Here is a 27283-nt window from a genome sequence, read left to right as displayed (position 1 = left end):
ATCAGTTTTATTAGTCAAATTGTAGACTGTTCACTTACTTCTCATATGTGTTTTACAATCGAATTATGCTCTATAGATTTTCTTCTGTGTTAAAAATGTCTTAACTTACACATATAAATGGCTCCTATTTAGGACGAAGTCACCCTGACACTGAATGACATGAATGTGACCAGAAGTCTACTAAATGGCTCGACTAATGAGCCAAATCCACTTTACACTACACACACTGTGGGACTCTATATAATAATCTCAGTGCCAAGAAAAGGTCTAACTCTCATTTGGGACAAACACACCAGGATCACTGTGGAACTAGAGGCAAAATTAAGGGTGAGTGATGCAGAATGATGGTGAAAGTAAGTCATTATCATGCCATTTAATTTCCTTCCTTATTAATTAAAATAATGCACACAGAGGAAAGATGGCATTTTACATCATATATTAAATCATATATTAATCATTGACTCTCTCTCCTCTAGAACAAAGTTAGAGGTCTGTGTGGGAACTTTGATTCAAATGAAATGAATGATCTACAGATAAGAGGCTCAGAAGGTGAATTCCCGAAATTTAATCATGCAGCAATGCTTTTGATATTTTTGTTGAACTATATCTCAGGCTGTGTTTTTAGCTTTCACCGGTCCTTTGGCCTTTGGCAACAGCTGGAAGGCTGTCACTCCTCCTTGCAACGATGTGATCAACGAGCCATTTCCATGTGAACGCAACTCTTACTGTTTAGCCTGGGCACAGCGACGCTGTATGATCCTGAAAGGAGACACATTCAAAGACTGTCACTTAAAGGTACGGGTTATCATGCCACTAATACCTGGCTGTTGGTCTCAAGTCCGAAAATGTGGAAGGAAGGGTCTGTTAGGGGAAACCAGAAAGGAACGAGAAAAACCTTAATAACCAGACTGAAAAAATTACATAAGAAAACAGGATATTAAACTCATACAAAAAAGCAGAAAACTCAGAATAAATATAACACTTTTTGAACAGTATTTTGTTTTGCTTTTTCATTTGTTGTAATCTTTATAAAGTTAAAAAAATAACAAATGAAATGAAATGAATGAACAAAGATAAAGAAAATAAACATTGAATTCAGAGCAATGGAGACACTAAAAACAAAAATCCAGAACAATTCTAAAGACATAAAATTATTAGCATCAGAAACCAGAAAAACGTAAAATTTGTTGAGCAGAAAAAAACCCCACAATATATTTTGTTATATGTGGAAAACCAGTAGAGAAATAAGTAAAGTTAGCTGATGAGAATCACAATCTTGTGGACTTTTTTATTTTTCTTAGAATACTGAAGTTTGTCATTACATTTACATTGTTGGATCTACCCCCAGGTAGATACAGAACCCTACTACCAGGCCTGTGTGCAGGAATCTTGCTCCTGTGAATTTGAAGGGAAATTCCTGGGTTTTTGCACCGCTGTGGCAGCCTATGCAGAGGCCTGCAGTGATCAAGGAGTCTGCATCAATTGGAGGACACCTGATTTATGTCGTAAGTGGAGACCCTTTTCTGCAAATGTTTAACCTAAATCTTAAATACATCTCGATTCAAGTGATCTATGAAGAAGTTGTAGTAAAAGTCTGACCTAAACCATGAACAAACATAACACTTCTATGTATTCTTAGCTCTTGCTAATAGTTGTGTGTGTGTTTTACATTTCTGAGTCTAATAAGCCAATAAAATTTAAAGAATAAAACTCTCATTCTAAAATTATATGGGACAAACATTTCACATAACTTAAAGTTCCATTTTACTTCTTGGCAATGAACAAAATTTAAAATGTTAAATCCTATCAAGTTCTGTTTCTTTAGTATTTGAGTCCTTGTGTGTTGGCGTGTTAAAAAAAACATCAAATTTAACCTGTAATTTTTTACTTTCCAGCGGTCTACTGTGATTACTACAACAAGAGGGACCAGTGTAGCTGGCATTATGAAGCCTGCGGTATGATGCTAACCTGTGGCCAAGGAAGCTATCTCACCCCCAAGCTGGAAGGTAGCCAAACATTTCCAGTTGTGCTTGAGTGAAATAATGACATTTAACTTAATATCCAGTTAACATAAAGACAAAAGTAATATCTTGTTTTTTTGTTTTTTTGTTTTGCAAATTAACCTGCTGAAGATAACATTTTAATTGCTTTTGAATTTTTTTATTTATTTATTTTTTTGTCTCATTCTGGTTCTAACTAATGCTTACAAAAACCTCTACATTACATTGAAATGAAAATTAATACTCTCTTTGTTTCTTGGTAAAGGCTGTTATCCAAGATGTCCAGAAGAGGCACCTTACTATGACGAGAACACAAGTGGATGCACTGCATTAAGTAACTGCTCGTGTTATTTCAATGACACAGTTGTTCCACCTAGAAAAGAAGTACTAATAAACTCAGTTTGGTGGTAAGTTGAGACTTTCCTGCAGTAAAGGGTATATTTTGATTTAAATATTAATAAGTGTTGTCAAAAATGTTAACAACTGACTACTTCTTACTCTATTATTTCTAGTCACTGTGAAAATGGAAGCATGACTTGCCGTAAGTATGAAAAAAATTTGTAAGATGTGATAAATCCACTTAATGCATACTTCATCAGCTACATCTATGTCATCTACATGAACGTTCACTACCACCTCAACCCCAACAACAATTACTTCAGCCCCAACAACTACTACATCAACCTCTACAGGTACTGTTACTACAACAACGTCATCTACCACATCTACATCATCTACATCTACATCAATGCCCAGTACCACCTCAACACCAACAACAACTACTTCAACCACAACAACTCCGACCACCACCTCTACAGGTACTGTAACTACAACAACGTCATCTACCACATCTACATCATCTACATCAACGCCCAGTACCACCTCAACCCCTACAACAACTACTTCAACCACAACAACCCCCACCACCACCTCTACAGGTACTGTAACTACAACAACGTCATCTACCACATCTACATCATCTACATCAACGCCCACTACCACCTCAACACCAACAACAACTACTTCAACCACAACAACTCCGACCACCACCTCTACAGGTACTGTAACTACAACAACGTCATCTACCACATCTACATCAGCTACCACATCTACATCATCTACATCAACGCCCACTACCACCTCAACCCCTACAACAACTACTTCCACCACAACAACCCCCACCACCACCTCTACAGGTACTGTAACTACAACAACGTCATCTACCACATCTACATCATCTACATCAACGCCCACTACCACCTCAACCCCAACAACAACTACTTCCACCACAACAACCCCCACCACCACCTCTACAGGTACTGTGACTACAACAACATCATCTACCACATCTACATCAACGCCCAGTACCACCTCAACCCCTACAACAACTACTTCAACCACAACAACCCCCACCACCACCTCTACAGGTACTGTAACTACAACAACATCATCTACCACATCGACATCATCTACATCAACGCCCAGTACCACCTCAACCCCTACAACAACTACTTCAACCACAACAACCCCCACCACCACCTCTACAGGTACTGTAACTACAACAACGTCATCTACCACATCTACATCATCTACATCAACGCCCACTACCACCTCAACCCCAACAACAACTACTTCCACCACAACAACCCCCACCACCACCTCTACAGGTACTGTAACTACAACAACATCATCTACCACATCTACATCAACGCCCAGTACCACCTCAACCCCTACAACAACTACTTCAACCACAACAACCCCCACCACCACCTCTACAGGTACTGTAACTACAACAACATCATCTACCACATCTACATCAACGCCCAGTACCACCTCAACCCCTACAACAACTACTTCAACCACAACAACCCCCACCACCACCTCTACAGGTACTGTAACTACAACAACGTCATCTACCACATCTACATCATCTACATCAACGCCCACTACCACCTCAACCCCAACAACAACTACTTCAACCACAACAACCCCCACCACCACCTCTACAGGTACTGTAACTACAACAACATCATCTACCACATCTACATCAACGCCCAGTACCACCTCAACCCCTACAACAACTACTTCAACCACAACAACCCCCACCACCACCTCTACAGGTACTGTAACTACAACAACGTCATCTACCACATCTACATCATCTACATCAACGCCCACTACCACCTCAACCCCAACAACAACTACTTCAACCACAACAACTCCGACCACCACCTCTACAGGTACTGTAACTACAACAATGTCATCTACCACATCTACATCATCTACATCTACATCATCTAAATCAACACCCACTACCACCTCAACCCCTACAACAACTACTTCCACCACAACAACCCCCACCACCACCTCTACAGGTACTGTAACTACAACAACATCATCTACCACATCTACATCAACGCCCACTACCACCTCAACCCCAACAACAACTACTTCCACCACAACAACCCCCACCACCACTTCTACAGGTACTGTAACTACAACACTATCATCTACCACATCTACATCATCTAAATCAACGCCTACTACCACCTCAACCCCTACAACAACTACTTCAACCACAACAATCCCCCCGACCACCTCTACAGGTACTGTAACTACAACAACGTCATCTACCACATCTACATCATCTACATCAACGCCCACTACCACCTCAACCCCAACAACAACTACTTCCACCACAACAACCCCCACCACCACTTCTACAGGTACTGTAACTACAACACTGTCATCTACCACATCTACATCAGCTACATCTACATCAACGCCCACTACCACCTCAACCCCAACAACAACTACTTCAACCACAACAACCCCCACCACCACCTCTACAGGTACCGTAACTACAACAACATCATCTACCACATCTACATCATCTACATCAACGCCCAGTACCACCTCAACCCCAACAACAACTACTTCAACCACAACAACCCCCACCACCACTTCTACAGGTACTGTAACTACAACACTGTCATCTACCACATCTACATCAGCTACATCTACATCAACGCCCACTACCACCTCAACACCAACAACAACTACTTCAACCACAACAACTCCGACCACCACCTCTACAGGTACTGTAACTACAACAATGTCATCTACCACATCTACATCATCTACATCTACATCATCTAAATCAACACCCACTACCACCTCAACCCCTACAACAACTACTTCAACCATAACAACCCCCACCACCACCTCTACAGGTACCGTAACTACAACAACATCATCTACCACAACTACATCATCTACATCTACATCATCTAAATCAACACCCACTACCACCTCAACCCCTACAACAACTACTTCAACCACAACAACCCCCCCGACCACCTCTACAGGTACTGTAACTACAACAACGTCATCTACCACATCTACATCATCTACATCAACGTCAACTTCCACCTCAACCCCAACAACAACTATTTCCACCACAACAACCCCCACCACCACCTCTACAGGTACCGTAACTACAACATCATCTACCACATCTACATCTACATCTACATCAACGCCCACTCCTTGTCCACCGCCTGATATTCCCACATGTCCAAGACAACAGAGGACGCTGGTCAAGGGTCCACGCTGTGAAAAATGGGAATGTGACTGTGAGTGTATACATGTCTAACTTTTCCACATATTTTGTTTTATGCTCACAGTAGTATGTTACTTTAGATATTTCTGTTTTTATTTATCAAATATAGGCAGTATATTCTGTTATATTTTATATTACTTATTCTTCCTAAATCACAACCAATACAGTATCGTAGTGCAGGAATCACCAACTCTGGACCTCTTGGGCTATTATCCTTCAGGTTGATTTATATCGGTCGGTCATTAGGAGGCTTGTGCAGACCTTAACAACAAGCTGTTGTGCACATTAGTGCTAACGCACAGTGGAAGTAAATTTTACAGCAGTCCATCCAAATATATAACTTGTCTGACTGCCAGCATTAGCAAAGAAGATAATTTAATGTAATCTTATTTTCTGCTGATAATAACTAATGCTTTTTCTGCAACATTTCCAGGTCGCTGTGACCTGTATGGGGATCCCCACTACATTTCTTTTCAAGGTGTAAACTTTGATTTCCTGGAAAACTGCACCTACATCCTGGTGGAGGAGCAGTCAGCACGTTATAATCTGACTATTGTTGTGGACAACTTCTACTGTATAAAAGGCTTCAAGGGCTCCTGTGCAAGAGGCATCATCCTGAAATATAAAAACAATATAGCTACACTTAATATCATAAAGCCTTCTAAAGTACAGGTAAGAGATATTTTTTTATTTATAGTGTTTAGTCCCTATAGTAAACATGTTTTCTGTAACAAAAATATCATCATATTCAAAACCATTTTTTATTTCTCTGTAAGTAACAATATGTTTTACTTAGATGATTTGATACTGATCTAATCTGCCTCAGGCCACTCTGAACAATGTTGCCATACAGCCACCTTATGAAGCGAATGGACTGAGTTTTAAAACTACAGGTTACAAAGTGATCATCTCCATCCCAGAGATCCGCTCCTTTGTCTCCCTTACTCCATATTATACAGTGGTGGTGAATCTAGCAATGGAGCACTTCCATAACAACACACAGGGACAATGTGGTAGGTTTTGGATGCAGATATAAATGAATGCATACTACATATCCATCTTAGCAGCCTGCATTTATTGTTGGAAATGCATTTTTTTAAGGTAATTGTAAGTTGCAGGCTATTGTCACTTCATTTGTATTTGATGACTTCAGACCAGTACAGGGCAGATAGGTCCTACTAATAATTCAAGAAATTGCAACAATTTATGAATTTATAGATATTTTACATTGAGCTCCTCTCTTTTCATTCCAGGTGTGTGTGGTGGTGCATCTTGCATCCGTAAAGGAGGGAAAATCGAGAATGACACGTGCTGTGATAAGACAGCTGCTGACTGGGTGTACACTGATCCTCTAAAGCCAGCCTGTATTTCAAAACCAAGAAATTTCTCTTGTAATACTCCCTCACCCTCTCCCTCACCCTGTCCCTCACACCCAATATGTCAACTGATAGACCACCCGTAAGTTTTCCAGACCAGTATACAGTCATTAGTATCAGAACTGGTAGTAGAACCAATATTAGTGAGATTGCTAATAAATGTGCACTACATAATACATTTTATATCATCTGCAATTATCAACTAAATATTAAACTGTCTTTCTTTAGAGTGTTTGACAACTGCAGGAAATCTGTGGATCTGACTCACATAAAGAAGAACTGTGAGTTTGACTTATGTAACAGGGCAAATTATTTATGCTCATCCCTGGAGGAAGCTGCTGAGGAATGTAAAAGAAAAGGTTTCTGTGTTGCCTGGAGAGGGCTGACTAATGGAAGCTGTGGTAGGCACCTTTCACTGTTCTTGCATTCAAACCAACAAAACCAAAAATTGTTTTCTGTATGATTTCATAAATTCTTCTTGAAACTGATACTTGAGTTAAGTGTCCATGGGTATGTTTCAGATGTGCATTGTGAAAAAGGATTGGTGTTCAAAGAATGTGAAACAAAGCTGGATAACTTCTGCTATGGAGGGTTTGGAAACTATTTTAATGACTGTATATGTTTATTTAACTTTGTATTAAATCAAGTGTCAGTTTTTAGGTTATGAAAGATTTTTATCATTTTTGTTTTTCCTGTGACGTGGCTGTTCAGAATGTCTTATCCAGGAGCCCCTCTTGAAAAACCCAGCGCTGGTTGCTACTGTCCACCTGGCCTTCAAAGAGCAGGAAACCACTCAGATGTCTGTGTCAGTCATTGCGAATGTAAGTACTATGGTTTAAAATGGTGATAAAAATCCCATGTAAGAGGTTTTGCTTTAAGACCTTTGTGAGTGAGTTCTTTCTTTTTTTGCCCACAGATTGCAAAGGACCATTAGGAGAGCCAAAATTTGTAAGAATCTTCTTTCTAATCTGAATACAACACGTCACAGTTGAACCTTTCTTTTAAGTGTGCTTTCTTTAAACAAGCAAAGATTATGCTTGTACTTATTTCCAGGATATATTCTAGTATACAGAGAACATAACCTGTACCTGTTTTCCAGCCTGGCGAGGAATGGGACTCAAACTGTCACCGGTGTAGATGTAACAACCAGACTAAGACTGAAGAGTGTTTCAGTAAAACAACTGTGATGCCACCTACCTATGGGCCAAATGCTGTTTTGGTAAACATTTCTTCCTGTGAGCAGGGTTGTGGTAAGAGCTGGAACTTATATACTTATTCATTTATTTAGTTATTTTAACATTGTATTTTTCAGTGTAATTTAATCCAAATCCTGCTGTTTTTTTTTTTTTTGTTTGTTTGTTTGTTTTTTGGAATTGCAAGTAAATTATAGCAAATAGGATAGAGAATGACCATTAACAAATACATTTGATTTGCAAGAAGCTATATCTTAAGTTCATGAAATAGAGTGTTATTTTATGAAAGAGTTTATAAAATAACACCACGAAACTTTCTGTTGCACATTTGTGGAAACGTCTTTGTTCTGTAGCGAAGCTGAAAAACTACACTTCACATTTTTGTGATAAATAACAAATAAATAATATTGAAATAAGTACATAGATATGAGTGAATGAAAGCAAATATATTAACATAAAAAATTAATTAGATAAAATAAAATAAACAAAGGCCAGAAGGGATTTGTCACAACTTTGCAACACCAGGTATCAGGGACTTAATGCTACAAGAAGAGACTGTGACCCTTTAAAGTCTGTTTTTCTTTTCTTCATATATGTATATATGGCATCCTTTTTTGGAACACCTTTTTTATGTTTCAGTTGAGAAGAACTGCAGTTATGATGGACAAACATACAAGGTGTGTTATGTTTATTCTCATGTTTTTTCTCTTATATAATGGTTTAAATTAGCTGCTATATTGACTGGTGTCTCACTTTCACATCTCTCAATGTGTAGGTGGGAGACACATGGAAAGATGCTCGCTACCCCTGCAAGTCATTCAATTGTACCAAAGATGGCATACAAACAGATACAAAAGTGTGCCCTACAGAAAGCTGCCCTGAGGTAAGGGAACATCTAAAGGATCATCCTTACACACTGTAAATAACAACAATGATCAAGTATTTTATTGAAGTACACAAAGTTAAAATTGTCTGACAATGAATATTGATCAAGTACTGCATTAAGACTACAATATAAGCAACTTGAATCTAATTTGAACAAGTACATTCCCATGTCTTGAGAATAAAACTTACATTACACCAGTCTAGTTAAACCACAACAAGATATTTAAATGTCACTGATTTTTTTTCTCCAGGGGGACAGAGCTTGGGATGAACAAAAATGCTGTTTCACATGTAAGTCAAATCAGAGGAAAATGAACTCAGATTATTACAACTACGTTGATATTTGACTTCTAGCTTTTAAAATTTCACAACTCAAATTTCAGCTATTCGTTGAGAAACTTGAGTTTTGCCTCCAAATATTTTTCCATGTTTATTTCATAATCAGGTAACAAGACCTGTGCTCCCAAAGTATCCAGCATGAACATCACCGTTGAGAACTGCACCACTGTCGTACAAATGCCTGTGTGTCAGGGGCCATGTATGTCTCAGCCCAGGTAAAAACAAATCTGTCACTGTTCAAAAACAGTTTTTTTTTGGTTTTTTATTATTACTTTTAAACATAGTTAATAATCACCTTCCTTGTGTTGTCCATACTTCTTTCACCCAATCAAATTCTCCTCCTATTTGTGCCTCCAACAGTGTGGTGATGCACAAGGATCTGCAAGTGGAGCAGGAGTGTAAATGTTGTCAAGAACAAAGCTCAGAGAAGAGATTAGTGTATCTACATTGCTCTGATCTCACTACCAGACAATATACCTACAAACATGTCACCAGCTGTGACTGTAGAGTTTGTAGTATGAGCTAAAAGGTGCAGACAGTGTAAAAGAAAGAAAAAAAAAACCTCTGCAATTATATCTTTAATCTAAATCTAATCTGTTCTTATTTCATCTTTTGCCATTTAAAGGACCTATAATCAGTTTAATCCAGAATCAAAAGAATTAAAAGAATACATCTAGGAGCTGCAGCCTCTGTATGTGGAGCAACTTTTCAAGTTTTCTTTCCACACACAATTACAGTTATCTAGTATGTTTTCATTCTCCTTCACTTGTTTGTATACTAATGATTTTTTTTCTTCCATCAATCTCCACTCAGTCATAAGAAATTCATTTTTATTTAGTTTGCCACAAATGCCCACCAATCAGGTTCCAGAAACTTCCAGAAATTATTAATATAGGCTGCATATAAATGACAGTTTTGTAAATGAGAAATTTAACGTGTCGCAGAATAGGAAGGAATAAATAAACTTTATTAAATGAAACACAAGTAAGTTCACGTAAGTGTTACTTTGGGGACTAAACATAAAAGTGTGGCAACAACTTCAGAAAGTCTCAGAGACAATCGGAAAGTGGATTTGAGTTGTAATCATATAAGCATTATACTGAGTTCTTCTTTTGTTTCAATAAATCTTCTTTAAGCATGTCAAAAGACTTCTGTGTTTGTGTTCTTTGTCTAATTGTGACAACTTATGAGTTACAACAAAGAAATACTATTGTGGTCCGACAGGATCTGTGAAATTATTACATAAGCTCTTTAAACCTTGTCGGTCCCTTTTGCAATCAACAAACGTGGATCATTTGTGTTTAAGTTTGACAAAAGCAAAAAGTGCTACAAGATTTTCTTGATTTATTTATTTATTTTTAAAAATCCTTTTTTTTCACAATGAACAAGATATAAGCCTTTCATCAGGTTGACACTACGTGGTTCAGAGCTACTAAAAGCCTACAGTAGGAATTATACAATAAGCCTAAAAATGTCCATCATCTGGTCACAAGTTATGATTTTTATTTGTGGATACCAAGAGTCTGCTTTGTTCTCTTTTAAATATGTGAATTTAGTTAGAACTCACAAATGTTGCATTTGCCAAAAATACCACAGCACCAGGACTTTGCCATCAAGATTATTGCTCAGATTTTTAAACCAGTTAATTCTTAGAGAGCTGATCTTAATGTTCACATTAAGATTTTCTGAAAGCTTGACCAAATGGTGTGAGAGAATCTTTGCTAGAACTTTCTGTATCTGGTTTAGTTAAATGAGACATTTTCTGCAGACATTTGTTGGTTATGAATGAAGAACTACATGTTGGATAAACGCACTTTCATTCCTGCATATCAAGACATATGCGACATATTAAAAAATAAAGCTACTAACGAGGTCATGATGTTATCTGAAAGATGCAGTTTGTTCTTGCGACTAATTATATTTTTGTCTCAAAGAAATATTGGAAGTGTTTGTTCTCCTACAGTAAATAAATGGTGAAGGAATTTCAGAAAAGAGTTAACCTAAGCTGTGATGTCTTATCCCTCAGACGGCAGTTAGATAAAAGTCCCAAAGCACATAGAGATATAGATCATTTCATGTTGAAAACATGTGATGTCTTATAAGTAGAAGTGGGACTTTAACACATTAATTCCGATTTATTATGAAAAATAATTAACATATTTAATTTTAAGCCTGGTACACACATAAAGTTTATCGGTTTTTATCCTGATTTTGCCCCTTCCGACCTCGGATGGCAAACAATTATCCTGAGTCTTGTGAGATTTTTCTGTACAATTGTCACTTGGCCTGAGGTGTGTTATAAGCAGATTTGTCCCGATAATCTGCTCTGAAATGGGTCATAGCCGAGAATCGTAAATATTGAACATTTTCAATATTTACGACCAGATATCTTCATATTTGTGCGAAAAGGCCAACGACTCATGAATTCTAATTGTGTGGATGGTGACGTGGCATGGTATGGTAAAATAGTAAATGGGCCGTATAGCACTTTACATCATACTTCACATTCACCCATTCAAACACACATTCACACACTGATGGCGGAAGCTGCCATGCAAGGCACTCAACCACGACCCATCAGGAGCAATTAGGGGTTCGGTGTCTTGCCCAAGGACACCTCGACATGAACCCGACTTGGCCGAGGATCGAACCAGCAGACGAGCGCTCTACTTTGCTGAGCCATGTGTGTAGCCAATCAGAGAGCGAGCTGGCTGGGGAACAAAGAAGGATACAAAGTCTGTGTTCATGCTGTCTCCAGTCTGATATTATCTTTAGTCCTGGCTTTTTATGTTAACAATATTCCCAGATTCTCAGATTACTAGATTGTAGATCAGTTGCGGGACATCATTGTTAAGTGTGTGTTGTTCTGTAATGAGATTATCGGAGCACACCTCACACAGTATGATCAAAACTGTTAAATGCCTGTTTTTTTTATCTTCACGTGTGAGGTCTTGACCAGATAAAAATGTACCAGTAGCAGTGTACCAGGCCTTACTCGTTCAATAAGAATTAACACCAGCCAGGTGCTGCTAATCAAACAAAACTGATTAATTGATCATAAACAGGTGTGAACACTTCTTTAAAGCAGAAGTAAAGGATTAGTTAGTTTGCATCTCTGGAGCACTGACGTGTCTTTTAACACACCATCCAAGAAGAAAGATAGCAGCAATGATTTTATGGAAGCAACTGTTTCCACCTATCAGTCTGGTAGGGATTATAAAGCCATCTCCAAACAATCTGAGGTCTGTCATTCTGGAGTGTCAAACATTATAAAATATTCAAGAAAGTTTCCAATCGCCGTGGGGGGTCCCTGCTCTTTATTTCAAGGTCAGCCTGTGCTATACACACAGAACAGTCTAAAACTCTGACACAGGTCTCAGCATGTTAATTTTAAAGTTCATGACTGAGAAAGTTTATTGCCTGTGTGAACAGTAGCATGAAGCTTATTCTCTCTACAAAGAACACAATTCAGCTTAGGTTTGCAAAATTGCATCTAAACTACAAGAATTCTGGAACAATTTCCTCTTAAACAACACCAGAGTGGAGATATTTAGTCAGAATACCAAACATTGCAGCAAAAACCCAAACTGTACATCAGCTATAACACCTCATACTAGGTGATGATTTTGGCTTGTTTTCTAGCCAAAATCTAACCTTTTACACCAACAGCTAACAGTAACTCTAACTTGTAAAGTGAAACCTGGATTCAGCTGGATCATGTAAAAGGACAATGGTCCCTATCACACCATCAAATTAACAACATAATGGCTGAAAAATAAAAAGGTTGCAATGGCCAAATAAAACCTTAAAACTGAGAGTGCGACTTTTTCCCTAACTTACTTGTTTCTCCTTTTTTTTTCTCTATCTCATCCTCTTCCCCCAGCCTCATGTCCACCCTTTTTCACCTAATCTACACTTTGCCATCATTTTATGTCACACATCTGACAGCAGCTATCAGGAAGTGACATTTCCACATGTACCTTGGACCACTGCACCATGCAGTTCACACAATGGCCAGCAGGCGGAGCAGGAGAGCAGATCAGCTATCAGGAGCTCAAAGAGGAGAACAGTGACCCTGCATTTGTTTGACATAATCACCAGACATCCAGACAACAGTCATGCTCACATGTTGCCAGCTGTGAAAGTGGGGCTGTAAAGTACAGATGTCAAAACCAAAGCCAAAATTATATAACAATGTGACTGCTGTTAGAGAATGTAGATGTCCAAATTCAGCCATCACAGATCAAAACACAGTTTTTTTCCTCAAATATATTTTCCTAAATATGTTTTCCACCAAGTAAAATATTTACTGACAATCAAACTTTGTAGTATGTACCTTTATAGATACTAGCAGACAAACCTCTGAGGCGTTATCACAGGATGTTTGTGATGTGAGATCTTTTCCAACCTCCCCAGTGATTGCATGTCATTTTTTCGATCCATTATTATAATGTCAAACATTTCTTCAAGGTGTCTGAATATGCGGGTCAGTCAGTTATTAAACTATGGCCTAATAGCTTTGGGATAGAATCGAACTATGTCAAAGTTACACAGAGTCAAAGAAGCTGAAATAGTTGACTGTCTTGAATATTTTGTACACTTTTCAACCCAGTTTTGTAAAACATGAGTGACTGATGAGGCTTTAAAAAGAATATTGAGAATCTTATAATTTAGCTCAGATAGCTATCCTTTTTAGTTTTGCAACAAGGATCATGTTTTGAGTAGAAGTTTTGGATTTTCACAAAAACCCATAAGAAGAACTGGGATGTTTGTGTAATTTGGTATGTAATGACCCTCTAGTGAATATCTACTGTTTAAGGAGTGTGATAAGATGATGGGATGTGCTGTACTCAGACATTAGTGCATAGAGAGAAAACCATTGTTTGGAGCTATCAATAGTACAGGAAGACTTTGATCAAGCCGTGGAAACACCCAGCCTTACAAAAGATGAATTTCTCCGGGAGAGGAAATCATTTCACTCTTTGAAACAAGCAAACTAACAGAAACAGAAGGCTTGCTCTACAATAAGCTTTGGTCAGCTTCACGCTGCTGCTGTTTGTTGTGCATTCAAAAGCGTGGATACTTGGGAGGTCTGTGATGTTCACAGAGGAGGATGTGCGAGAATGTGAAGGTATGTGTGTTTGTACTCAGAGAACCTCTGAACCTTTCTAAGCTAGTCAGACAAGCATCCTAGTGGAACAACCACTGTGGTCACCGTTGTGTTTGCATGTGTGTCTGTGTGTGTGAAGGCTGCAGGAGTTGGATGGCTTTTTATTGACATGATCAACAAGCACACATGAGTGCCTGAGTTACTGATTACAGGTGATTTTATAATTTTTTTCTGTGATAAGACTTGTGCTTTAAGCACAAAGTCCTGTCAAAGGTACAACAAGCTTTCAGCTGGGACCCTTCCTACTGTAGGATCACTGTTGCCTCACAGGTAGAACACTTTTACTGTTGTTTGACTGCTTTTTACTCTACAAGCTTTACTTTATGATGTGCTGAGACTATATAGTTTCATTTTATATTTGTTGTTAGCATGTGTATACTGTCATTAGATTATTTTTAAAAAGCAAGTAAGATTATTTTAAAGAAAATTCTTTGCAGTACAAATTCTTCTTATTTCATTTGCTTGGTAAATATAAAATTGCACAGCTACAAACAATATTGGTATATGACAAGACATGACGAAAGTATCTTTTTGTATCTGTACCATTTCCCCCAACTTTTTGTGTTTATTTATTTATTTTTTTGTTGTCTTTTGCCAGATCTTATTAGTGCTGTTTTTCTGCTGTTTTTGCATCTACACACAGCGGCATCATGAGTGTAGAGTCTAAAAAACCACGTGAGCCAGGTTGCTGCAAGCTCAAGGTTAGTAAAATATACCCTTTGCCTATATTTCGAAGTACTGGATTTTTGTCTAAAACGTCTAAAGTCCCAAATTTTGATAATACCAGGACATTATTATCATTTTTTACATGATCTTAACTAATTTGGTTTGGTCTGACATTTTATGTCTATATTATTAGTCTATATTATCACAAATATTATTCCTGAGCTTTATGGTTTAATTTTTTCTTTTGTACATTACCTTCAACATACCTGTTTGACATAAATAATTAAATGCATATTAAAGACCAAAATATATGTAAGATTGATAGTACAATGATCCTTTAGACAAAAACTGGGCTATGGCTGTTGTGACCTTTATTCATACCATCTAAGAGTAATTTATTGACTCATTTTGTCAATATGTTGTCATAATTCATTACATCGTATGTGTGCATTATTTAAGATGTGGTGCTGGATAACAGACTAGTTGTTAAAAATATATATTAGTAAAAAAATAAACATTATAAACTTTAATGTTTCAGAAACAATTTCCTGCAAAAAGAAAAGTGAAACATTGTAGAAGAAGAATCTGTTGAACTTTTGTGGAAATGTTTACTTGTAAGCATGCAACGGTTGGGCAAGTAGTTGCAGTTATCTAAATCATCAGATAATAGTCTGTGCCCTCCAACCTGCCAGGAGTCCCTGGTATTTGCTAAATGTTACTGCTGTTTACAGATAAGATCATGGAAGCGCTTTAGCCTTAATTTAGCTGATTTTAGCCACACCTAGCTAACTAGTTTAGCCAAAATAAGCTTTGGAAGTTTAAAATCTTCAAACATTAAATTTAAACACTGTCTTCCAAAATAAAATGTTTTTGCATTTAAAGAGTGTGCTTGATGAGATTACACTTAATACATATCATCTTTGAAGCATGGTTACTGCATCCCTAAAATAGCAATACTCTTTTTGAGGTGGGAAAGAGATTGGATTCTTTAACTTGTCCTGTCCAGCATCGTAGCAGGCAGAATGATGGTCTGGCTGTTGTGTTGTGCTGAACAAATTTGCTTTGGCAAGGGGAGCTTTATGTGTATAATGCTCCTATTGATAATCAGATTTTTTCTTTTTTATTTAAATTCTTATTTATTTATTTATTTTGAACTATGGAATATGCATAATATTGCTGGATCTGACCGGAGGGGACAGCAGAAAGGATAAAAAGTGAGCAGTGTAGAGAAAAGAAAGGGGAGACAAAGATACACCAGATAGAAAGCAATGGTCCTTCAATCCAAACAGAAACCCCAGATAACCAACTGCTACACCTGTACAGAAACATAACAGAGACTGGATACTTATCACTGGTTTCCAGTCAAGCTTCTTGAATCCCCTTACTTGCAGATGAAAAGTCTCTTTTACTCTCAATCCCACAAACAAGCCAGAAAAGTCAGGTGTTGTAAACTGTAGTAAACTGTAAACAATGATGTAATAATTTTAAATGGCTCTAACTGGGACAAAACCAGCAATGTTTTTTTGTTTTTTTTTATTATTATTATTTTTTTCTAGAACATTGTAGACCATACTCCCATAAAATGTATATTGTTGTGAATTTGTTAAAAGCTGATCAAGTACTGGTCTTTAACTATGTGTTGAGTGTTGATTGTGAATGTAATCCGTAATTGTATGCACATACATAACAAAAAAAAACAACTTTTATTGAATCAGTTCATTCATCTAATCTAATCTTCTCACAGAAGAAGTTAATAGCAATTAAATCATCTGAGGCCATTACAACCATTCTCACCAACCAAGAGCACTCAAATATCCATTTAAACCTAACTTTGATTTAATTTAATCAACACAACTCACCTGGAGTGGCCTAACCTAATAACTTATGTCTTTTTCAGCTCTTCCTGGTTTCTCTGGCATTTGTGTATTTTGCTAAAGCTTTCTGTGGAGCCTATCTGAAGAGCTCTATCACCCAGATTGAGAGGCGCTTCGATATACCTAGCTCCCTGATTGGGGTTATAGATGGAAGTTTTGAAATGGGTATGGTCAAGTTTTTACTTTTTTTTCAACATGCATTTTTAAGGGTGTTTATAGCTACACCATGAAGAAGAAGAAAAAAAAACTAGAATTAATCAGAAGAGCAATATTAGTCTATATTTGTCTATCATACAGTACCGGCTTATTTCACAAAATTTAGATAATTTTTTCTATTTTTTAAAAATAGTAATTAAATAACTATTAGTAATTTATTAAGTCATATAAATCAAATTCTTTTTTTTTTCTTTCTTTTTTTTTTGTCTTCTTTGCAGGTAACCTTCTGGTAATAGCCTTTGTTAGTTATTTTGGTGCTAAGCTCCATCGTCCCAGGCTGATTGGTATCGGCTGTTTGATCATGACCATAGGAACCTTCCTAATAGCCCTTCCACACTTTTTCCAGGGACCGTTAGTACACATCTCACTTACTCTTCTTATTTAACTCTTGTATATGCTACAATAAGGCCTTGTTATGGTAAAGTGGCTCTTGGAAGTGTTAGTGATGTAGTTGCATAAATACTCAGACAGTAGCCCAGATTTACAGTAAAATGTGAAATAGAAAACACCCTCAACTGAGCCAAGTCCACAGACAACTTTCCTTCCAATGTCATCTGCCACACTGTTGTCCATAACAATGCACTTATGTAACATATGATAAATATTTTTACTTGAATTTAAATTACTTTGGTGTATTCATATGTGCAGAACCTTCACATTTTTGTACCAATTATTATTGTTTTCTAGGTATAAATATGAGACTAGCCTGTCTCACAACACTGAGGTCAACAACACTAAATCCATAATGCCCTGTCAGTCCAACCACAGCATGTTTGACAGTAATGACAAACTCGATGAATTAACCAAAAAAGGTATCAGTTAACCACACTCGTTGCCATATGTTATGACTCATTTTAGATTTCCTCTTTAATCCATTTATTTAAGACAATGCAAATGTCTTCCCTTCAGACTGTGAAAAGGCAGCTGGCTCATCCATGTGGATCTACATTTTTGTGGGAAACATGTTGCGTGGAATTGGAGAAACCCCAATCATGCCCCTGGGAGTGTCGTATTTGGATGATTTCTCAAGAGAGGAAAACACTCCTTTCTATTTGGGTTTGTTTTTTTTTTTTTTGTTTTTTTTTTGTTGTTTTTATAGAGCACAATCAATGCAAGTTTTTTCTTTTAAATCACATTTATAGCCATTTCTGTAAATAGCTCTCAAGTTTTATGTAATCAGCCTTTAGTTCAACAGTGTTTGCATTGCATTCCCTGCATTCAGATGTCCTCAGTCTTTCCAAAAGAATGCTTAAATATCACACCTTTCAATGAATATTTTTCCATCTCTTCCCCACTTTCTCTCCCAGCCTGCATCCATACAGTAGGAATCTTAGGACCTATGGTAGGGTTCATGATGGGATCCTTCCTTGCCAAGATCTACGTAGACATTGGATTTGTGGATTTGGGTATGAGATTGTTTATTATCAGGGCAACTTTTTATTTATTTATTTTTAAAGTACACTAAGAGTAATATACTCCTGTTTAGCAAGACTGTGCCACATACTGAATATAATTTGGGCCATTCTCAGTATCTTGACTCAGTATAGGTTATCTGTTTGTTATTTGTGTTGGTGATACCCTTACTGATAAGACTGATATTTCAAATACCAAAGACCTCTGGTTGATGTGTACATCGTATACTTTCATCTTTCAGCAAAGCAGTTAACCTTTTTCCCTTTGAACCTTCATGCCAAGGTTGTGGTACAAGTTTGCTTAGTCACCAAGCAAATGCAAGTCTCTAACGGCAAAAAGAATTTCCCAAGATATCAATTACTTGACTCAGTAGGACTAGCTAACTGTTTGCTAAATGCAAGATTAGCTGTTTACTAAATGCATGATTTAAACTGTTATTGGTTACTGAATAAGAAGCCCATGTCCCCACCACTATGCTAATGTTGATGAAGAGAGTTAGAGGTTACTTAGAAAACACATTCTACTTCATAACCTGTCCACACCCATCTCCTCCCTATAGACAGCATCACCATCACCCATAAGGACTCTCGCTGGGTGGGGGCCTGGTGGCTGGGCTTCATAGTGACTGGCACGGTGATTCTGCTGTCTAGTATCCCCTTCTTTTTCCTGCCAAAGTCGCTGCCCAAACAGGGGCAAGAGAAGACCAAAAGTAAAAGCACAGAGCTTTCCACTGTGACAGAGCAGGAGAATTTCTTGCCAGAGGAGACACAGGAACATGAAGAGAAATCAGTCACATTGCAGCAGATGGTTAAAGGTAACATGATGTTTACATGTACCAAGTTATGTACATGTAATATTTAAACTACTGTTTGTCTTAAAGAAGGTTATTCTTTTTTCTTTGCTAGACTTTGTTCCATCCCTGAAGCGACTCTTCAAGAACAGCATCTTCTCAATGATGATCCTCACCTACCTGGTGGTTGTCAATGGGTTCATTGGCATGATCACCTTCAAGCCAAAGTTCATGGAGCAAATATTTGGCCAGTCAGCATCCAAGGCCATTTTCCTCATAGGTAGGGAGCTACAACAAGCCTCCGCTCGTTAAAGGGAAGCCTGATTGTGTGTGATAAAAAACTGATTTAAGCTCTAAATAGCCTGCTGTGGGTTCTCTCTCTCTCTCTCTCTCTCTCTCTCTCTCTCTCTCTCTCTCACTCTGTGTGTGTGTGTGTGTGTGTGTGTGTGTCAAGCCAAGAGGCTATAATTAGCATTTAATGACTGTTTACCTGAGTGGCTACCAAACATTGTTGTTGTTAGAATATGGATTGTTCTACAATCACCAAAGACGGAACAAGAACAACTAGCTGCTAAATAGAACCATTTTATTTTGTGTTTGATGACAGCTGTGGTGTAAGTAGCCTAAACTGAAGAAACTGAGGTACATAGATTAAAAAGAAATAAATATCTACAAATAAAACTGTAATGTAAAGACATCAATGACATTTTCTCACAATTTTGATAAAGCTGTCACCCATATATTACAAAATGAAGGCAACACAGAGTTAATTGTGTATTTATTACTATAAAGTGAGCATGAATCATATCCCTTACTGATCAGTTACATTTGAGCAAGCTTTTGTAACAAGAAAATGCTTCTGGGAAACCTAAAATGGAGTTTGCAAAATTGCTGCTATTGTTTCTAGCTTGGTATTAGTCAAATTAATCTGTAACTTAAATTAAGATTACATCATCAGATAATAGCTGGTTTGGCCCTATTAATTGTGTTGTACAACATGTCAAACAGCTGAGACCAGTAGATCATAATTATGATGCTTGTAGTCTACTGAACCATTTATTCTTCTATACATTCAGGTATTATGAACCTTCCAGCAGTAGCTCTGGGCATCATCACAGGAGGTTTTGTGCTAAAACGTTTCAAGCTGGGGATTGTTGGAGCAGCCAGGGTGTCCATTGCTGCATCTCTTGGGTCCTTTTGTGTGCTTGCCATTCAGGTTTTCCTTCATTGTGACAATGCAGAGGTGGCTGGTCTCACTGTTTCATATCAAGGGTGAGTAATAAGCATGCACACAGCCTAAGACTTATTTTAAAACCTTATGATGAACAAATGTAACTAAATATTTTTAACTCCTTATCTATTATAAATACATAAAAAAATATAAGTCTCACCAGCCTGGTGTGTGTGTTTTTATTCATATCTGTGTACACTAGGGCTCAGCAATTATCCTACAACCAACAGACTTTGCTGTCTCAGTGCAACAAGGATTGCTCTTGCTCAATGAACCTCTGGGACCCTGTGTGTGCCTACAATGGCATAACGTATGCCTCACCTTGCCTGGCTGGATGTCAGACCTCCACCGGGACTGGAAAGTCAATGGTAAGTTTGCAAGTTGCTGCCTCCCATCCCTCGTTATTGAATATATTACACTTTTGAACTTTTGTTAAGAGCAGCGGGGATCTGATATATTTTGCTGCAGACATATGAAAAATAAACAGCAAAAAGATATTAACAGTTTAAGGTGAGAATAATTATGATGCTGCTCTTGTTCTTTAGGTGTTTCATAACTGCACCTGTGTTGGAATGACAGCAACTCCTGCCATGAACATGTCAACAGTGCTGGGCCAGTGCCCCAGGAAAAGTAACTGTGATAGCAAATTCAAAATCTACATGGCTTTGTCAGTGATTGGGTCTTTCATTTCTGCCTGCGGTGGGACACCAGGATATATTGTGTTACTCAGGTAAGACACACTAATGTTTTATATATGTGTGTGTGTGTATATATATATATATATATATACATATATATATAACTATAAAATCATTATTTTATGGCAGTACTTAAGGGCATCAACATGAAGTAAAATGAGGTTGTGAATCGACTGAAACAAACTTTCAATATGGCCAGTTGCTTTGAGAACATGTGTAGTAATGTTTTGACTATAAATCACTTATATCATGTTTCATTTTTCCATTTCTATTTCACTTGAACCTTTTCATTATTGCTTAGCTATAAAACTTGTAAAGGAAAATAAAACGTAGATTAAAAATAAACTAACATAAACTAATTTAATTCAGGTCCATACAGCCAGATCTGAAGTCCTTGGCTTTGGGAATGCAGACGCTGATTGTAAGAACTCTGGGTGAGTAGTAAAATCTAGATGAAATATGTATATACAGTTTTTAACATTAACATTTAGTATATTTTGCTTGTTTTTTCTGAGCATCAATGCAAATGACTTTGTGCTGTCAGGTGGCATCCCTCCCCCGATATATTTTGGAGCACTGATTGACCGGACCTGTTTGAAGTGGGGCACCAAGGCGTGTGGAGGCCGTGGAGCGTGTAGACTCTATGATGCCAATGCATTTAGGTTCAGTAAAATAAACCCTTTAATATGTAAACTGATATATACATTTCTATTAAAAAAATCTAAGTAAGTCACTCAGAAAAGTAAATCTAATTCTATTTAAGTGACTTACATGTAGTCTCCTCAATCTACTTCACTTCCAGAATGACATTCCTGGGCCTGATTACTGGACTCTACTTCCTAGCCAACACGTTGTGGGGGGGCCTCTACATGAAAATTGTCAAGAGACAGAAGAAGTTAGCGCTGAGGAATCAGGCCAAAGAAAACGGACTGGAGGGTAATGACATGAGCAATGGACATGCCAATATTACCATTGACAAAAACAAAGAGGACACAAACAAGGAGAGCACAATTTAAAGCGTTATAGGGAAACAACACCATTGTGTAATACAGGTAAATGCCTGTATTGCAACACCATTGTGTAATACAGGCAAATGCCTGGATACTGTGCTGCATCCAAACTGGACCAAATGTTTTAATGGTACAGTGTCAGCACTGTTTGGTCTTAGAGCAGTATACCTCTTTCTTTCTTTCTTTTTTCATTTCAATATTTTAGTAAAATCAGTAACAGTTGTCCACTTTAAAGGCCACAGATCACAACAACAGCTTAATTGTCGTTTATTTTTATTTTTTTTTTAGGAAAATGAAGTGCACACATCTAAACAGTCACACACTGTAATGCAGCTGCTTTTTACACAGGTCAGGTGCCAGCAACACATACCTGTTTCAGATAATAGCAGTAATGTATGTCACTTGTCACGCTAGTAATTTTTGTGTTGTTTGCCAAAAATCTGTACTGTATATGTACAAAATACAGTTTTACACAGTTCTACAACTAAATTAAGTCAGTTGTGGCCGATGATGTGAATTTACAGTTTAGTACTATGAAGTGTTGAGCTAGAATTACATAGATTATGTCAGGGGTGGCCAACGTCGATCCTCGAGAGCCACAAACCTGCAGGTTTTCCATGCATCCCTGCACCGACTCACCTGACTCAAACTAATGAGTCATTGTGCAGATCCTTATAGGCTGTTGGATCCATTTAATTTGAGTCAGGTGTGTTGGTGCAGGGATGCATGGAAAACCTGCAGGTTTGTGGCTCTTAAGGACCGACATTGGCCACCCCTGGATTATGTCATGCTTCTACTTTGTTGTAGTTTGTAGACATAAACCTTCTTATGCCGATGCCAGTATCAAATATGAAAAACTTAAAGATGTTTTTGTTAATATGCCTACTAGCATGTTTTGAAGAATGGAAAACCTGATGTTGTCCCACACTCATGTCTGGATGATAAATGTATCACTACTTAACTTGGTTTAAATTAGCTTAGTTAAGAATATTGAATTATGGTAGTCATCAACGTGAAATTACCTTCAGAAGAGCAAAAACTGTGGATTTAAAAAAAATAAACTTTACTTCCTAGGTTTTTATAATTATCAATTTCACATAACTAGGTTATCTGTTAAATATTTGTGTTCATTAAGCTAACACAGAGCTAAGCTAACTGGCTGCTAGGTTAGCTTTAAACTTACCATGCAGATTCGAAAATTATATCAATTTAGTCATTTACTATGATTGGAAAATGAATGTTTTCCCAAAATGTGAGACTAGCCCCATAGGATATTTCTAATTTTTTAAAACAAAACAATGGACAAAAAAAAGGTTATTTACTTGTAGCTTTCCAGATGTTATGTTTTCAAACATTTTGAAAGGGATATTAGTTTCCTCTTGAAATATCAAGTTGTTGTATGTATATGTGAATTGCTTTGTCTGAGTCATGCAGACTTCAATGAGAGTGTTTTGCACTTACCGAGTTGGTATCAGTCATGCTCCTAGTTTTTTTTTTTACCTCTCAAACTTTGACACACAGTTTTTATGGGCTTATAAAACTTGGAAGGAGACAGGCACCAGGAAAAGTAATCATTTGTTTAATTTTAAAAGATGTTCATGTTTGACATGTTTGATGTTGTAACAGTAAGTTTTATAATCATAATTGTTATTCTGACTGTTAGCAACATGCCCAGTGGTATTTGTTGCTTCTGGGTATGTTATATTGTCTAACATAACACGTCATTGTTACATAATGTGATTTCATACACACCCACAGGTCATGAGTTAACACTTAATCCTCCAACTCACAAGTGTTTGGAAAGTGCACCAAGAGCCAATGAGTCAAACAAGTTTACTATTATTTTCTTTCTTATAGACAATAATTTTCTAATGTATCTTTAGCTAATAAAGCCAACATAATTACATTTTTTAACAATGTTGTTGACTCTAAAATAGCACAAACATTAAAGACAAAGTTTCTCGAAACATTTACCCTGTGTTTTTTATTTACACTCTAACTTTTATCTTTTTAACTTTTATCTCTGGATATCTTAGAAATCTGTCTTTTTTAATCTGCTAATTGTTCTTTAGTAAATCTCAATATAATGAGAATATAATTTCAGTTTCACTGCTGTCAAGACTAAAGTTATATCTTTCTTTTTTTAACAAAAACTTCAACACTGTTTGCAGCTATATCAGGAAGAGTCTAATAGTTTCCTGAATTAAAATTATTTTAGCCCAAAAGCTAAAATTAAAAGGAGAAAATGTGGTTCTTCATTTAAACATAAGATGTACAAAAATCCATCAAAGCTAGACTTCGTAACTAGATCTAACAGAAACTTGTTATGGCATTATGTGAACAAAGGCATCGGCAGCCATGTGCAGCAGTCGTGTTATCTTTTTAACACCGGGGAGACAGAGCTTTTTCCTCAGCAGCCCCTAAACTTTGAAATTATCTCCCTCTTTCTGTGAAATCTGCCAGAACTCTGAATGAATTTAAATCTCTTTTTCAAACTCATTTTCTCACATTGGCTTTTAACTCCAGCGAGTACAATCATTAGGCCAGACCTTGCACTTCTTTTCTCTTTTCTCTTTTGTCTTTTATTGTTTATTTTATTGTTGTTTTATTTTGTATTATTATTTTACCTGTGCGCAGCTGCACAGGTAAAATACCTATGTGATTTGATTTGATTAATGCAACAAAAAGCCAAAGTTTTTTACTGACCCCCCCCCCCACCCCCTTTTTTTTACATTTTGTAGCCACCCATAATCTGTGTGGCAAATAAGCTAAAGGTTAACCTCTGTGACAACATCCAACCTCTACCTTACAAATAGTTACATGATATGAAATGTCTTTAAATGGCATGACTGATAAGCAGACCATTTTATGATTGATTGATTGATGAAGGCCCGTGAAAATTTGATTGGTTCAAGAATCGTTCAATAAGTGTTACTATTGTCAACAGTCTCTCATTATTTGTTGACACCATTCACGTATTCTTATGAGCCTTGTGTGTTTCATTTGGTTATCTTGCAAGCGTAGTGACTTTGCTTCTCAGTTTTTACCAAACAGGTTTGTAGGAACAGTTCCCAGCAACTAACTCATTGTTTTCTGAGTAAGTCTGCAAACTGCCACATCATGCTTATGATCTCTTTGCACATAACGATCAATATACTAGTCCAGTCTTCCTAAAGTTGAAGGTTGCTATTACAAAAACATGGTGTGATCAATCATTGACTTGTCTGTGTTTATTTTTTGCTTTCCAAATAGTTCTTTGTTTTCCTCAAAGGGAGCAGAAGCAATGTTTAAACTTGAACCACGTATCTTAAGTTCTGCTGTAACTACTAATTATATACATCATGACAGCTAATCTCATTTGTCATTAGTAATGAAATGCTTCCTGTTTTTTGTATTTCTTGTTTATTTATTAGTATATTTAATTGTTTTTGTTGTGTAGCTTTTAAATAATCATTATTTATTAATTTTATTACTGGACAATAGAGAGAACACTGACAGGAAAATAAATGGAAAATAAAACTAAAGACTAGATTAACGACAGTGTGGCAATGCATAAAGGCATCAGTTTTTTCCCCATTATGTCAGCAAAAGTGGGTGCTATTACATGAAGCATATGTGACAGTTTCAGTGCAGACTAAAGGGGATAAATAAACAAACAAACAAATAAATAAATAAATAAATGTGAATACAGAAACAAACAAAAAAAACTCACCTATGGTTCTAATCATGTAAATATGGTCAGAATGCCTGATGTCAGATGTGTTCTGTCAGAACTGGCTGATTGGCTGGTTTTGCGCAAATTTAGGCAGGAACATGACAACAGCATGTCCCCCATCCATGCTGTTTACTCAAAAGAGACCCAGTTACTCCCTGAATGGTGCAGTTATTTTGACTATTAACATTTTTTTATGCTTTAAATGGAAATGTACAGGAGAACAAGTTTAAACATGTCTTTTATTTTTCCTTAATATATTGTTTTACACCAGAAGGTGGTGCTCTACACTAGAAAATATCCATTTCAAACCACTTGCTGTGCTCCATGAGTGTCTCACTTTACTTCACCACCATGAAGCCAATAAGAAACCTTGAAAAAATGTCTTATCTTGAAGTGTTAGTATCTGCAGCAGGTACACTTGTCACTGCTTTAAGGTGGACTGAAGCTATTAAAACCCACATTCCTGTGGAATGAAACTTGATACAGTGGCAAATGACATTCAAAATGTAAAAGCCAAAAAGTGCAATTGCTGAGCTGAGTGCAGTTTTTGAGAGAGTTGTAAAGACTTCCTTCACTGTAGCTGTGCAGGAATGTGAAGGCTTATAATCATAATCCTTGGAATTTGCAAGGAGACAAAGCTGCAGTTTGGCTGCCTGCCCTGATCCCCCTTCTCCCCACCTCCACCCCTCCACTCAGTAGACTGTAAACACAGAGCATTCCCCCCAATGCATGACAGCACTGTCCCACCTTTAAGGTCTTCATCAGCTTGTGTGAGTTCAGGCATGAAATGTAGTTTGGATGATCATGACACTAACTGGTCCTTATTTATTTAAAATACAGGAAAACTGTCATTTAATCCTATACAACAGCACTAAGCACCTTTTGCCTTGTGAAAACACATAAATCCAAAGGTTTGAAGTTACTATTGTGCCCCTCCATAACCCAACCCAGCCGCCCCTCCTCTTGTTGCTGTCCCCCTCCTGGACTGGCTGGCATGTGTGTGGAATAGAAATGTGTGGGCCCTTTTGTCCGCTGGTTCCAAGTAACAGCTCTGCCCTCATTCGGGAGAATAGGAGCTTGGGGAG

General features: G+C 37.3%; 2 protein-coding genes across 9 annotated transcripts in view; both read left to right on the top strand.

The window, feature by feature from the left end:
• LOC121635132 (mucin-2-like) overlaps window positions 1–10555 on the top strand; it is a 30117-nt gene extending 19562 nt beyond the window's left edge. Inside the window, exons 23-45 of one of the 5 annotated variants that reach the window (XM_041978207.1) lie at window positions 133–327; window positions 477–549; window positions 626–795; window positions 1349–1505; window positions 1896–2006; window positions 2266–2407; window positions 2513–2541; window positions 2663–3316; window positions 3428–3797; window positions 3909–5635; window positions 6056–6294; window positions 6449–6635; window positions 6876–7080; window positions 7227–7399; window positions 7520–7589; window positions 7710–7819; window positions 7915–7946; window positions 8098–8248; window positions 8831–8868; window positions 8967–9074; window positions 9328–9367; window positions 9522–9630; window positions 9776–10555. In XM_041978207.1, coding sequence (XP_041834141.1) covers window positions 133–327; window positions 477–549; window positions 626–795; window positions 1349–1505; window positions 1896–2006; window positions 2266–2407; window positions 2513–2541; window positions 2663–3316; window positions 3428–3797; window positions 3909–5635; window positions 6056–6294; window positions 6449–6635; window positions 6876–7080; window positions 7227–7399; window positions 7520–7589; window positions 7710–7819; window positions 7915–7946; window positions 8098–8248; window positions 8831–8868; window positions 8967–9074; window positions 9328–9367; window positions 9522–9630; window positions 9776–9941 — 5256 coding nt within the window. In that variant the 3' untranslated portion in view covers window positions 9942–10555. Of the gene's footprint in view, window positions 1–132; window positions 328–476; window positions 550–625; window positions 796–1348; window positions 1506–1895; window positions 2007–2265; window positions 2408–2512; window positions 2542–2662; window positions 3798–3908; window positions 5636–6055; window positions 6295–6448; window positions 6636–6875; window positions 7081–7226; window positions 7400–7519; window positions 7590–7709; window positions 7820–7914; window positions 7947–8097; window positions 8249–8830; window positions 8869–8966; window positions 9075–9327; window positions 9368–9521; window positions 9631–9775 lie in introns of all 5 variants that reach the window. The other 4 variants (XM_041978209.1, XM_041978208.1, XM_041978206.1 and 1 more) reach the window with 4 other exon arrangements.
• A 3865-nt stretch (window positions 10556–14420) lies between these two features.
• LOC121635133 (solute carrier organic anion transporter family member 1C1-like) lies at window positions 14421–23048 on the top strand. Of its 4 annotated transcripts, none has more exons than XM_041978211.1 (16): window positions 14421–14546; window positions 14767–14855; window positions 15184–15286; window positions 17149–17290; window positions 17560–17692; window positions 18029–18153; window positions 18251–18397; window positions 18649–18747; window positions 19314–19568; window positions 19660–19824; window positions 20621–20816; window positions 20978–21143; window positions 21321–21505; window positions 21843–21907; window positions 22018–22135; window positions 22276–22569. In XM_041978211.1, the coding sequence occupies exons 3-16, from the start codon at window positions 15236–15238 to the stop codon at window positions 22487–22489; spliced, it is 2061 nt and encodes a 686-aa protein (XP_041834145.1). In that variant the 5' UTR covers window positions 14421–14546; window positions 14767–14855; window positions 15184–15235; the 3' UTR covers window positions 22490–22569. The 4 variants fall into 4 exon arrangements, with proteins under 4 accessions (XP_041834145.1, XP_041834147.1, XP_041834144.1 ...); XM_041978213.1 differs by lacking the exon at window positions 14421–14546 and having other exon boundaries at window positions 14617–14855; window positions 22276–22525; window positions 22563–23048; XM_041978210.1 differs by lacking the exon at window positions 14421–14546 and having other exon boundaries at window positions 14617–14855.
• The last annotated feature ends 4235 nt before the right edge of the window (window positions 23049–27283 follow it).

Source organism: Melanotaenia boesemani, chromosome 23 (assembly GCF_017639745.1).
Source record: "Melanotaenia boesemani isolate fMelBoe1 chromosome 23, fMelBoe1.pri, whole genome shotgun sequence".
Classification (NCBI taxonomy): domain Eukaryota; kingdom Metazoa; phylum Chordata; class Actinopteri; order Atheriniformes; family Melanotaeniidae; genus Melanotaenia; species Melanotaenia boesemani.
This window is presented reverse-complemented; position numbering and strand designations above follow the sequence as displayed.